The following is a 12,296-nucleotide window of genomic DNA, read 5'->3' as shown; positions in this document are numbered from 1 at the left end:
CAGCAATCCATAGCTGCACGCACTGCTGACATCGGAGTTGAATTTAAGTTCATTCCAGCCAAATCCCCAAACTTTGGCGGCTTGTGGGAGGCTGCAGTTAAATCAATTAAACAGCACCTGAGGAAGACCATTGAACTGAAGATGGTTACGCCTGATGAACTACATACTGTCCTAGCACAAATCTAAGCGTGTCTGAACTCCAGGCCACTCAAACAGATCAGCAGTGACCCAAACGATCTCAACGTGTTGACTCCAGGTCACTTTATTATCCAGCGACCGCTGACGGCTGTCGCAGACCCGTGGCTGCAGGATATTCCTCAAGATCGTCTCTCTAGGTGGCAGCAGGCTCAAGGCTTCGTTCAACACATTTGGTCCAGATGGTCGATGCAATACTTGTCTGATCTGCACAACAGGACCAAGTGGACCAGGCATAGGAACAACCTATTTGTAGGGACAATGATTTTTATCAAGGAGGATAATCTCCCACCCCTGAAGTGGCTTATGGAATGTTTTGTCCTTATTGCCGCTGATCGCCGAAGGCCACTGGCCTTCCTGCGAAATCATCCACGAAGTCTGCGTCTTGCTAGGCAACGTCAACCGCTCACCCCGATTACTCAGATGCACTTGCTGAATTGCAATACCCGGTTCGATTCCTTGATTGTGGCCAAATCATGGAATCCGGCACGATTCCGTACCTGTGTATGTTCACCTTGTTTGCACCTATCATTAGCGGGACAACAAGCCACCTGCAGCAATCCAGGGAAAAAGCCACTGCACGAGCATCCAGTAAAGACCAGCCTCCTCAATCATACCATCCATGAAGTTCACCCAGCATCCGAGTTAAGAATCACTACAACAGTTAGATCCAAGGCACTTGCAACCATCCAACCGGTGGTTTTGGTAGTGAAGTGGTGTTAGATGGTGCACAATTTGAGGTAGTGGAAGAATTTGTGTAACAATCTGAAGTCCCGTAGCTTGCAAACGAAAACGAAATGAATCGTGGACGTTAAAGGAGAATGACTGGAGAGCATTTGGTGTCTTCGAGCGTAAGGTGCTGCGAACAATACTCGGTGGTAAACAAGCAAATGGCATCTGGCGGCGTCGCATGATTCACGAGTTTTACCAAGTGTATAACGGTACGCATATAGTGAAGCTTATAAAACACGGCAAACTGCGGTGGGCTGGGCCTGTAGTGTGGATGCCAGAAGAACGACAAGCAAAGATTATATTCAGCATAGAACCCGGGTAGACCTCGCACACGTTGGCTTTTTGCAGTTGAGGAGAACATCAGGTCGCTAAACGTTCGTGGCGACTGGAAGCGATTGGCTCAGGACTGAGTCCAGAGGAAAAGACTACTTCGTTTGGCACAGAATCAACAAGGCGATTCGTATCCCATCAAGTATCAAGTTAGTATATTTTTTATGGCTTGAGCACATTTTGAGACCCAGCTCCGCAAGAAAATTATTCCGGATAATATGTTTAACCAAAGTTAATTTACCGGCGGATTCTTCCAGTGGGAAATTGTAAAAACAGCGCTATCACCTCCAAAATTCTATTAGTCAATTCCACCTAAATTGCAATAGCAGCTACATTAATTTCTAAAACTTCACTGAGAAGCTAATTTTACGAGCTAACCAGTTTTGCAAAGAAGACATAGGATACTCAAAAAAGCCACTCGAAAAAAAAAACTTTTCAAGCCAATTGAATTCAACTGAGTTGATCAATGACTTGCCTTGTCTAAGCCCAGCTTAACTCTTAACCGTTCTTGCATTTACTCAAAGGCACTATAATGCGCTCAAGGGATTGATTTTTATTGGACACAGCTGGATCGAGCAGACGCATTAGTCTACTCGAAGGTTAAATTTGTCAGACGCAATTTTGTGAAACATATCAACAACGTCTAGTATCTACGGAAATGTATTTTCTCAGTTCAACTCAGTGAAATACTCCTTTATTTGAGTAACCTTCGTTCAACTTGCAAAAGTGCTACATCAAGCATTGAACAACCACAAGTTCGCAACTCCGTTTAAAATTTGAAATGAAAAACCATCCTCAAACTACACCAAGTAATTAAGTTGTTTGAAACTAGCGAAGTCAGTCATAAACCATGGCCCACTTAGTAATGGAACAAACTCTTTTGCTTATTACAGCGCTCCTAGCGAACGTCTTCGGAAGCTTTTGACGTCTATTTGTTGGTAATAATTTTAATTATCATAGCGTCAATTTTCAATAGTGACTTTTTGAAAAATAATAAAGTCAAATTTAACAGATTTGTAGAAATATTTCTGATCGATTGGTGATAAAATTATTGAAATGGGTCCAGAGATAGCTGAGTTATTAACATTCAAAATCTTTCATAATTTTGTTACATATTCCATTTCCGGTTTTCACAAAGTGTACCTCCATATAGAAATCACAGACGTAGTCCTACGTCAAATACAATGCTGTCCAGGAACGTGGACAGGTAGCATGAAAACTGAATAAACATACAGATAAATGGCTTTCTAAATAACCGTTAGAATAAGAAATGATTAACCATATAGCAAACCATTAAGCAAACGGACAAAATTATTGGAAAGACAATAAAACCGAATTTAACCGAACGTTCCGACCCAACCGCATGATATTTGATATGAGGTTTTGAAGTTGGCTGCAAGTATCCTCTTCAACGAGCCTGATTCCACATTTAAATATGATTCTTAAATTCCTTCCTCCTTCCTTTGCCGGATCAAACTTTTCCCATTTCTAAATTGACCTCATTTCTCTTGCACACTGCATTATTCCTCGGCTCCGATATTACAACTTTTCCTACAGAGCATCCTTCTCATTCGCATGAATTCCATTCCTCTTATCAAACAAAGACGAGCGCTTCGGAGAACACACTGTGGGGCTTGGGTGGAGTTGGGCTGGTAAGCGGAGCAAAGCTGACGGTATCCATATGTGTGACATAAATCTGAGTTCCTAATAAAATTGATGCTTCGTTTCCGCTTCGGCTCCCGCTGGCTCCGATTTCCCGGCATTAAAACGTATGTAAAGACGTTCACCATTCTTCTTCGTATTGGGTGATGCTTATGGGAGGGGATGGGAGATTAAACGAAGTAAAATGATGATAGATTGGATCGGATTCACTCACTCAAGAGGAAGCTCCCTTATTTTACTTGGAAGCTTTCATGAGTTCCACTTGTGGAAATTTTTCTAATTTAGTTTTTTCTTTCCCAATATTTCAGGTCACTGCAACTTGCCGCCGGTCTTCACGCAGGACATGAACAACCTGGCCCTGTCGGAGACGACCCCGCTCGGCAGTGTCGTGTACCGGTTGGAGGGCTACGATCCGGAAGGCGGTAACGTTTCGTTCGGTCTGCTCGGTTCGGACAACTTTCTGGTGGATCCGACCAGTGGCGACGTCAAGGTGATAAAATCGTTGGACCGTGAGGTAAGTGTGTCTGCGGTAGAAATAGCGAACGGGAAAGGGGCAGTCTGGTCGCCTCTGGATTCCAGGAAGGTCGTAAATTTGCTACGCATTGCCGTACCGTGCATCACCGTGGATGATTCGAGAGGAGGAATTTGTGGGATCTGGAAAATGGACGGTCGTCAGGGTTGAATCTTGGCGTTCAGTTTTTATTGGTGCATTAGTCTTTATCCCAATAAATAAGCTAAACTCATTGACAGATACCTATACACATTACGACAGTTTCCGACCACTCGTAGATTTTGAATAATGTTAGATTTGGTTTGATATAGGGGAAATGGATGTAATGTCGGCCTAAATGCCTTTAATTTGCGCCCATACATAAATTCAGCAATCGACTAAATTTTCTGAAAAAAGCTGTTTAGCGATGGGCCCTACATTAGATACATAGACCAACATTAGAGCAATTTCTCCTATAACCTTTATGAATTCCCATAAAGAACTCCGACCATATTATTCAAGGTTATGTAGCAGAATTCAAACATTTTATATGATTAAAAAATCCAAACAAGGATAAAGAAGCAACGTTGTCTGCCTCATTTCTACATAAGAAGCATTTGGTCTTCCACAAATTTAAAGTTGACACCTCTAAAATAAATTAATAGATTCATCTTTGAAGATAGAAATTATTAAAAAATCATTGGTATTGATATCATCTAGTGCTAATCAAAATTAAAATCAGTCTTGCATTAGTTGTTAATTATGATTTGAAATACAAAAATATTTAGTTGTTCGATGCACTTAAAATCTGTGAACTCTGACAAATCTGTATTAATGACACATTAATTTAATTTACTAAGTATTTGCTAGAATCCTTCACATTCCTGATGACAGCACAATTTTTTCCTTTGTTCTGATTGAATCCTGCATGTGGAGAAAACTGGAGTTAACTTATGAAATTTTGCCAAATTTCATATGCAAATGAACAAGAACTAATGAGAATATTCCAAGTATCAATTTAGGTTTTATGAGGCCTCTGTAGACCATGATTTTGACTTTTAGAATGCATTAAAACCTCGATAAAACTTGCACTGAAACATGGGATGATTGGTGCAGACCCAAGTAACAGTTTTTGTTTAAATAAGGGTGCTGTAGACCATGATTTAGGCTTTTAGAATTCTTTAAATCCATTGTAAAGCATGCAATGTTACAAAGAGAATCCAGTTGAGAATTTTACTGAATACTAAGCTAGAGTGAACCTTACAATTCAGCTCAAGCACTTTGAAAGGGTTCCGCCAGGAGCTTTAAATTGCTGAGCTGAAAATACGAGACAACTGAAGAATCTTACCTGTTTGTATGTCAGGACTATATCAAATGAGACTCTGAACCCATTTGGGATTTTGAAAGAACCTGACTTCGGAACCGATTTAGGGGTGGGTTCAAGTGAAATTTGTTATTTCAAGCTTTATAGGAACGCATCTTTTTTTAAATTTAGGCAGGAATAAATTTAATAATACATTAGAAATAATTCGGCCTGTCAAATTGGATCTTTTATCCAGAAGATTTTTTCTTATATTATGACCACTTTACATTGTTTTTGGTAAACTTGAGGGTTCTTACGTAACCTTTGAAAATGAGATATAAATAATGCTTTAAAACCTCAATAAATCTTTAAATTAAGTTTTGGTTGGTTCCAACACTCCGACACGAACAAGTTTAAGGAATTTTCATCAACCATTTCCGAGACTCATATGACCGTTGAGATAGCCTTTCTTCCTATGTTTGTAACTGCGGAAGCAGTTTTGATATTGTATGTGTTCTGGTAGCTGATATTTATACTCCAGAAGATGTGAAGCGACATCAGAGTAAAGGCTTCCAAACCGTATCACCTTAAGGAACTGATACAGATATAAGTTTTCGGAGTTGCCTGGAATTCGAACGAATTATTGAAAATTCCGACTATGCGATGATTGACTAAAGTTCTGCAAAATTCTTTGCGGGGAGTTCTAGATTTTAGTTCTAATATTGAAAGAAATCCTTCATGAGAATGATTAATGTTGAACCAGTTTTTTCGGCTCATTTGAATTCCTGGGATTATAAGTTAAGTTAAGTTTTCTTTATTAGGGAGGCTTTGAGCCTGAGGCTGGTTCGCCTTCGTCTGGGATTATAACCGATCAGTTCACTTCCTTGCCGAGATTCTTAAAAGTGAGTCCGCAAAATTACAGGTCACTTAACTTTACTCTTATGACATACTATGGAGATGACCTCACAAATTGATGGTGTAAATTCCTGATTATCACTGCTATGTAACTAGAAAATGTCGTCCCGACACTTTGGGTAATCAACTGTTGGGTTCGCCCGTGCCCTTAAAAATGTTACCCTCTAACCACGAGAAATCAGCCGATCCCGACTAGAGGTAGTATTAAGTTATACTTATTAAACATCAAACAAAGACACATCGGCTCCGTAAAGGTAACGCGATTGAGCCTTCCGAATAAATGAATTGAAAAAAAAAATCAATCTTTTGGGTTGACAGTCGTTTTCCAAGATTTTCCACATTCCTTCTAATAATTTAGAAAACCGAGGTTTTTAGCAAACTGTGTTCTTGATTTTTAGGAAACATTTTCGATTAATTCCAAAGTAGTTTCTAAAGTTCCAATACATCAAAGGGTTTCTTGAGCACTTAAGCTAAATATAGCAACCCATCCCCGGATTCAAGTGTCATAAATATAATTCATCAGACGTCTCTCGTATTTTCTACGGGTTGTCTGACAAATTTAATGCAAAATTCTTAGGGATTCTCGTCTAGTAAGGAATTTTTTTTCCGTTCTTCAACTATTTTCAATTATTCATGAATCTCTTGAAAAGATTGATGGAAATGACTTTATGGGACATTCAAAAACTTATGATCAGGATTTGAAATTTGTGTCATCATTAATGAATACTCTTCTCAGAACGTCTCCTAAGTCTTTCCATAAATCGTTCGTAAATCGTCGTCTTCCTAAAAGCTTCTCCGAGTCATTCCTTAGGAGTACTAGAGTTATTCCAGAAGACCTACTCGCTCTTCTCAGAGAAGCTTCTGGGTCTCACCAAAACCCTACGTTGTCTTCCAAAGAGAGCTCTTATGTCGAACCAGAATATCTTACTCCGTCATTTCAAACGATTAACTGAGTCTTGCTAGAAGACCTCCTTAGCCAACCCCGAAGACTTACAAGGACTTTTCAGAAAATCCCGTAAAATCGCCTAGATCCTTCCAGAATACCACCTCAAACTTTCCTAGAAGTCAATCCAAATCTAGATTTGAAATTTACATTCAAATTCTTCTCAGAAGACAACCTAGGCTTACAAAGAAGATTGCCTAAATCTTCCCAGAAGATTTCCCGAGTCTTTCAAAGAGATTTCACGTGATACCTAAATGTTTATGATGCAACTAGTCATGCGAACGTTTTGATTTAGAGAATTACATAATGCAGCTTAACACTCCGAACACGATGCCTTCGGTAAAATGTGTAACGGCAAACTTGCCATGTTTGAAAAATCATTGCACTTAAACCTACAATATTTCCAGAAGACCTTCTGAGCCTTTTCAAAAGGTCTATTGAATCTTCCTAAAAGACCGTCTGAGATTTCCCATAAAGATGATCTGCTCATATAACCATTTAAAACTTCTTAGAGGACTTTCTAGAAGTTCTCAGAAGACCATCCAGATCTTTCCAGAAGATCTACGTGGATTTCCCGGATGATCATCGAGATATTCCTTGAAAACCACTCAGATCTTCCCTGAAAACCACCAAGGTTATGTATTGAAAACCACCTAGATCTACTTGAAAAAAAAAACGTTTTCCCATTAGCCCTTCGAGATATTCCCAGTTGGCAATCTAGTTCTTCCTAGAAGTCAGCCAGGTTTTCCGGAAAATTTCAATTTTGATCATTCCAGAAAACCACCCAAATCTTCCTAGAGTACCACTCTGGTTTTTCCAGAAGACTTTCTGGGTCTTCCCAGTTGACTTTCTGGATCTTCCCAGAAGACTTTTTTGGTCATCCCAGAAGACTTTCTGGGTCTTCCCGAAAGCCTTTCTGAGTCTTCCCGGAAGACTTCCTGAGTCTTCCCAAAATAATTCCTGAGTCTTCCCAGAAGACTTCCAGAGTCTTCCCGGAATACTTCTTAAGTCTTTCCGGACGACTTCCTGAGCTTTCCCAGAATACTTCTTGAGTCTTCTCAGACGACTTCCAGAGTCTTCCCAGAAGACTACCTGAGTCTTCACAGAAGACTTCATGAGTTTTCCCAGAAGACCACTTCAGTTTTCCCAGAAGACTTCCTGAGTCTTTCCAGAAGACTTCCTACTTCTTCCCAGAAGACTATCTGAGAGTTCCTAGAAGACTTCCTGAGTCTTCTCAGAAGACTTCCAGAGTCTACCCAGAAGACTTCCAGTGTCTTCCCAGAAGACTTCCAGAGTCTTCCCAGAAGAGTTCCAGTGTCTTCCCAGAAGACTTCTTGCGTCTTCCCAGAAGACTTCCTGAGTCTTCCCATAAGACTTCCTGCGTCTTACCAGAAGACTCTCTGAGTTTTCCTAGAAGACTTCCTGAGTCTTCCCGGAATACTCGCTGAGTCTTCTCAGAAGAATTTCAGAGTCTTCCCAGAAGACTTCCAGAAGGCTTTCAGAGTCTTAGTTCCTTAGTTTTCCCATAAGACCTCGTGAGTCTTCCCAGAATACTTCCTGAGTCTTCCTAGAAGACTTCCTACGTCTTTTCAGAAGACTATCCGAGTCTTCTCAGAGGACTTCCAGAGTCTTCCCAGAAGACTTCCTGAGTCTGCTCAGAAGACTTCCTGAGTTTTCCCAGAAGACTTCCAGTGTCTTCCCAGAAGACTTCCAGCGTCTTCCCAGAAGAAGATTTCCAGTGTCTTCCCAGAAGAGTTCCAGAGTATTCTCAGAAGGCCTCTTGAGTCTCCCCAAAAGACTTCCTGAATTTTCCCAGAAGACTTCCTGCGTCTTCCCAGAAGACTCTCTGAGTCTTCCTAGAAGACTTCCTAAGTCTTCCTAGAAGACTTCCTGAGTCTTCCCAGAAGACTTCCAGAGTCTTCCCAGAAGACTTCCAGTGTCTTCCCAAAAGACTTCCAGTGTCTTCCCAGAAGACTTCCAGAGTCTTCCCAAAAGAAGATTTCCAGTGTCTTCCCAGAAGAGTTCCAGAGTATTCTCAGAAGGCTTCCTGAGTCTTTCCAGAAGACTTCTTGCGTCTTTCCAGAAGACTCACTGAGTCTTTCCAGAAGACTTCCTGCATCTTCTCAGAAGACTCTCTGAGTCTTCCTTGAAGACTTGCTGAGTCTTCCCAGAAGACTTCCAGAGTCTTCCCAGAAGACTTCCAGTGTCTTCCCAGAAGACTTCTTGCGTCTTCCCAGAAGACTTCCTGAGTCTTCCCAGAAGACTTCCTGCGTCTTACCAGAAGACTCTCTGAGTTTTCCAAGAAGACTTCCTGAGTCTTCCCGGAATACTCGCTGAGTCTTCTCAGAAGAATTTCAGAGTCTTCCCAGAAGACTTCCAGAAGGCTTTCAGAGTCTTAGTTCCTTAGTTTTCCCATAAGACCTCGTGAGTCTTCCCAGAATACTTCCTGAGTCTTCCTAGAAGACTTCCTACGTCTTTTCAGAAGACTATCCGAGTCTTCTCAGAGGACTTCCAGAGTCTTCCCAGAAGACTTCCTGAGTCTGCTCAGAAGACTTCCTGAGTTTTCCCAGAAGACTTCCAGTGTCTTCCCAGAAGACTTCCAGCGTCTTCCCAGAAGAAGATTTCCAGTGTCTTCCCAGAAGAGTTCCAGAGTATTCTCAGAAGGCCTCTTGAGTCTCCCCAAAAGACTTCCTGAATTTTCCCAGAAGACTTCCTGCGTCTTCCCAGAAGACTCTCTGAGTCTTCCTAGAAGACTTCCTAAGTCTTCCTAGAAGACTTCCTGAGTCTTCCCAGAAGACTTCCAGAGTCTTCCCAGAAGACTTCCAGTGTCTTCCCAAAAGACTTCCAGTGTCTTCCCAGAAGACTTCCAGAGTCTTCCCAAAAGAAGATTTCCAGTGTCTTCCCAGAAGAGTTCCAGAGTATTCTCAGAAGGCTTCCTGAGTCTTTCCAGAAGACTTCTTGCGTCTTTCCAAAAGACTCACTGAGTCTTTCCAGAAGACTTCCTGCATCTTCTCAGAAGACTCTCTGAGTCTTCCTTGAAGACTTGCTGAGTCTTCCCAGAAGACTTCCAGAGTCTTCCCAGAAGACTTCCAGTGTCTTCCCAGAAGACTTCTTGCGTCTTCCCAGAAGACTTCCTGAGTCTTCCCAGAAGACTTCCTGCGTCTTACCAGAAGACTCTCTGAGTTTTCCAAGAAGACTTCCTGAGTCTTCCCGGAATACTCGCTGAGTCTTCTCAGAAGAATTTCAGAGTCTTCCCAGAAGACTTCCAGAAGGCTTTCAGAGTCTTAGTTCCTTAGTTTTCCCATAAGATCTCGTCAGTCTTCCCAGAACACTTCCTGAGTTTTTCCACAAGACTTCCAGAGTCTTTCCAGAAGACTTCAGAGTCTTCCCAGAAGACTTCCAGTGTCTTCCCAGAAGACTTCCAGCGTCTTCCCAGAAGAAGATTTCCGGTGTCTTCCCAGAAGAGTTCCAGAGTATTCTCAGAAGGCTTCTTGAGTCTCCCCAAAAGACTTCCTGAATCTTCCCAGAAGACTTCCTGCGTCTTCCCAGAAGACTCTCTGAGTCTTCCTAGAAGACTTCCTGTGTCTTCCTAGAAGACTTCCAGTGTCTTTCCAGAAGACTTCCAGACTCTTCCCAGAAGACTTCCAGTGTCTTCCCAAAAGACTTCCAGTTTCTTCCCAGAAGACTTCCAGAGTCTTCCCAGAAGAAGATTTCCAGTGTCTTCCCAGAAGAGTTCCAGAGTATTCTCAGAAGGCTTCTTGAGTCTTTCCAGAAGACTTCTTGCGTCTTCCCAGAAGACTTACTGAGTCTTTCCAGAAGACTTCCTGCGTCTTCTCAGAAGACTCTCTGAGTCTTCCTAGAAGACTTGCTGAGTCTTCCCAGAAGACTTCCAGAGTCTTCCCAGAAGACTTCCAGTGTCTTCCCAGAAGACTTCTTGCGTCCTCCCAGAAGACTTCCTGAGTCTTCCCAGAAGACTTCCTGCGTCTTACCAGAAGACTCTCTGAGTTTTCCTAGAAGACTTCCTGAGTCTTCCCGGAATACTCGCTGAGTCTTCTCAGAAGAATTTCAGAGTCTTCCCAGAAGACTTCCAGAAGGCTTTCAGAGTCTTAGTTCCTTAGTTTTCCCATAAGACCTCGTCAGTCTTCCCAGAATACTTCCTGAGTCTTCCTAGAAGACTTCCTGCGTCTTCCCAGAAGACTTCCTGAGTCTTCCCAGAAGACTTCCAGAGTTTTTCCACAAGACTTCCAGAGTCTTTCCAGAAGACTTCCAGTGTCTTCCCAAAAGACTTCCAGTGTCTTCTCAGAAGACTTCCAGAGTCTTCCCAGAAGAAGATTTCCAGTGTCTTCCCAGAAGAGTTCCAGAGTATTCTCAGAAGGCTTCTTGAGTCTTTCCAGAAGACTTCTTGCGTCTTCCCAGAAAACTTACTGAGTCTTTCCAGAAGACTTCCTGCGTCTTCTCACAAGACTTTCTGAGTCTTCCTAGAAGACTTGCTGAGTCTTCCCAGAAGACTTCCAGAGTCTACCCAGAAGACTTCCAGTGTCTTCCCAGAAGACTTCTTGTGTCTTCCCAGAAGACTTCCTGAGTCTTCCCAGAAGACTTCCTGCGTCTTACCAGAAGACTCTTTGAGTTTTCCTAGAAGACTTCCTGAGTCTTCCCGGAATACTCGCTGAGTCTTCTCAGAAGAATTTCAGAGTCTTCCCAGAAGACTTCCAGAAGGCTTTCAGAGTCTTAGTTCCTTAGTTTTCCCATAAGACCTCGTGAGTCTTCCCAGAATACTTCCTGAGTCTTCCTAGAAGACTTCCTACGTCTTTCCAGAAGACTCTCTGTGTCTTCCCAGAAGACTTCCAGAGTCTTCACAGAAGACTTCCTGAGTCTTCCCAGAAGACTTCATAAGTCGTCCAAGAAGACTTCCAGCGTCTTCCCAGAAGACTTCCTGAGACCTTCCTGAGACTTCCTGAGACGTCGTGAGTCTTCCCAGAAGACTTCCTGAGTCTTCCTAGAAGACTTCCTACGTCTTTCCAGAAGACTCTCTGTGTCTTCCCAGAAGACTTCCAGAGTCTTCACAGAAGACTTCCTGAGTCTTCCCAGAAGACTTCTCGCGTCTTCGCAGAAGACTTCCAGAGTCTTCCCAGAAGACTTCCTGAGTTTTCCCAGAAGACTTTCTGAGTCTTCTCAGAAGACTGCTTGCGTCTTCCCAGAAGACTTCCTGCATCTTCCCAGAAGACTTCCTGCGTCTTCCCAGAAGCCTCTGTGAGTCATCCTAGAAGACTTCCTGAGTCTTCCCGGAATACTTGCTGAGTTTTCCCAGAAAACTTCCAGAGTCTTTCCAGAAGTCTTCCAGAGTCTTTCCAGAAGACTTCAGTTTGGTATATAACTGCTTCAAACCTGTAAAGTTACAAGCTTACCATGATACTGTGCATCATGTAAACTTCCATGTTAAAATATGTAGAATTACTCGTATTCCCTTGTTAATTTACTTGTTTTTGTGCTCTGCATGTTCATTTTCCAGTGTTCACTCGGCTGTCGACAGAAGCAGGAGACTCTCGATGTGTGACACGCGATCGTCTGTTTACACTACAGCAACCATTGTGTGGTCCTCCGCATTGTTCTTTATCAGCAGTTCTTTCGGTCGATGTGCCGTCGACTTTGCAAAGCAACCGTTTCGTGATGAGTGTGTGAGTGCTGACCACGTTTTGCGTGCATTGCTGCAATGGAAGCGCTCTGCC

The 12,296-nt window shown here is 42.3% G+C and overlaps 1 protein-coding gene across 3 annotated transcripts in view; it reads left to right on the top strand.

Moving 5' to 3' along the window:
* The window catches only part of Cad87A (cadherin-87A), a 727,611-nt gene that overhangs the window by 497,092 nt on the left and 218,223 nt on the right, over positions 1-12,296 (top strand). For all 3 annotated transcript variants that reach the window (XM_065228518.1, XM_065228520.1, XM_065228519.1), the window contains one exon: positions 3,228-3,433. In XM_065228518.1, coding sequence (XP_065084590.1) covers positions 3,228-3,433 — 206 coding nt within the window. The remainder of the gene's footprint in view (positions 1-3,227; positions 3,434-12,296) is intronic.

The sequence above is a fragment of the Ochlerotatus camptorhynchus genome, unplaced genomic scaffold (assembly GCF_037179485.1).
Source record: "Ochlerotatus camptorhynchus isolate MF236.1 unplaced genomic scaffold, CSIRO-AGI_Acam_v1.1 ptg000292l, whole genome shotgun sequence".
Taxonomy (NCBI): domain Eukaryota; kingdom Metazoa; phylum Arthropoda; class Insecta; order Diptera; family Culicidae; genus Ochlerotatus; species Ochlerotatus camptorhynchus.
The sequence above is the reverse complement of the archived record's forward strand: the minus strand, read 5'-3'. Positions and strand labels throughout refer to the sequence as shown.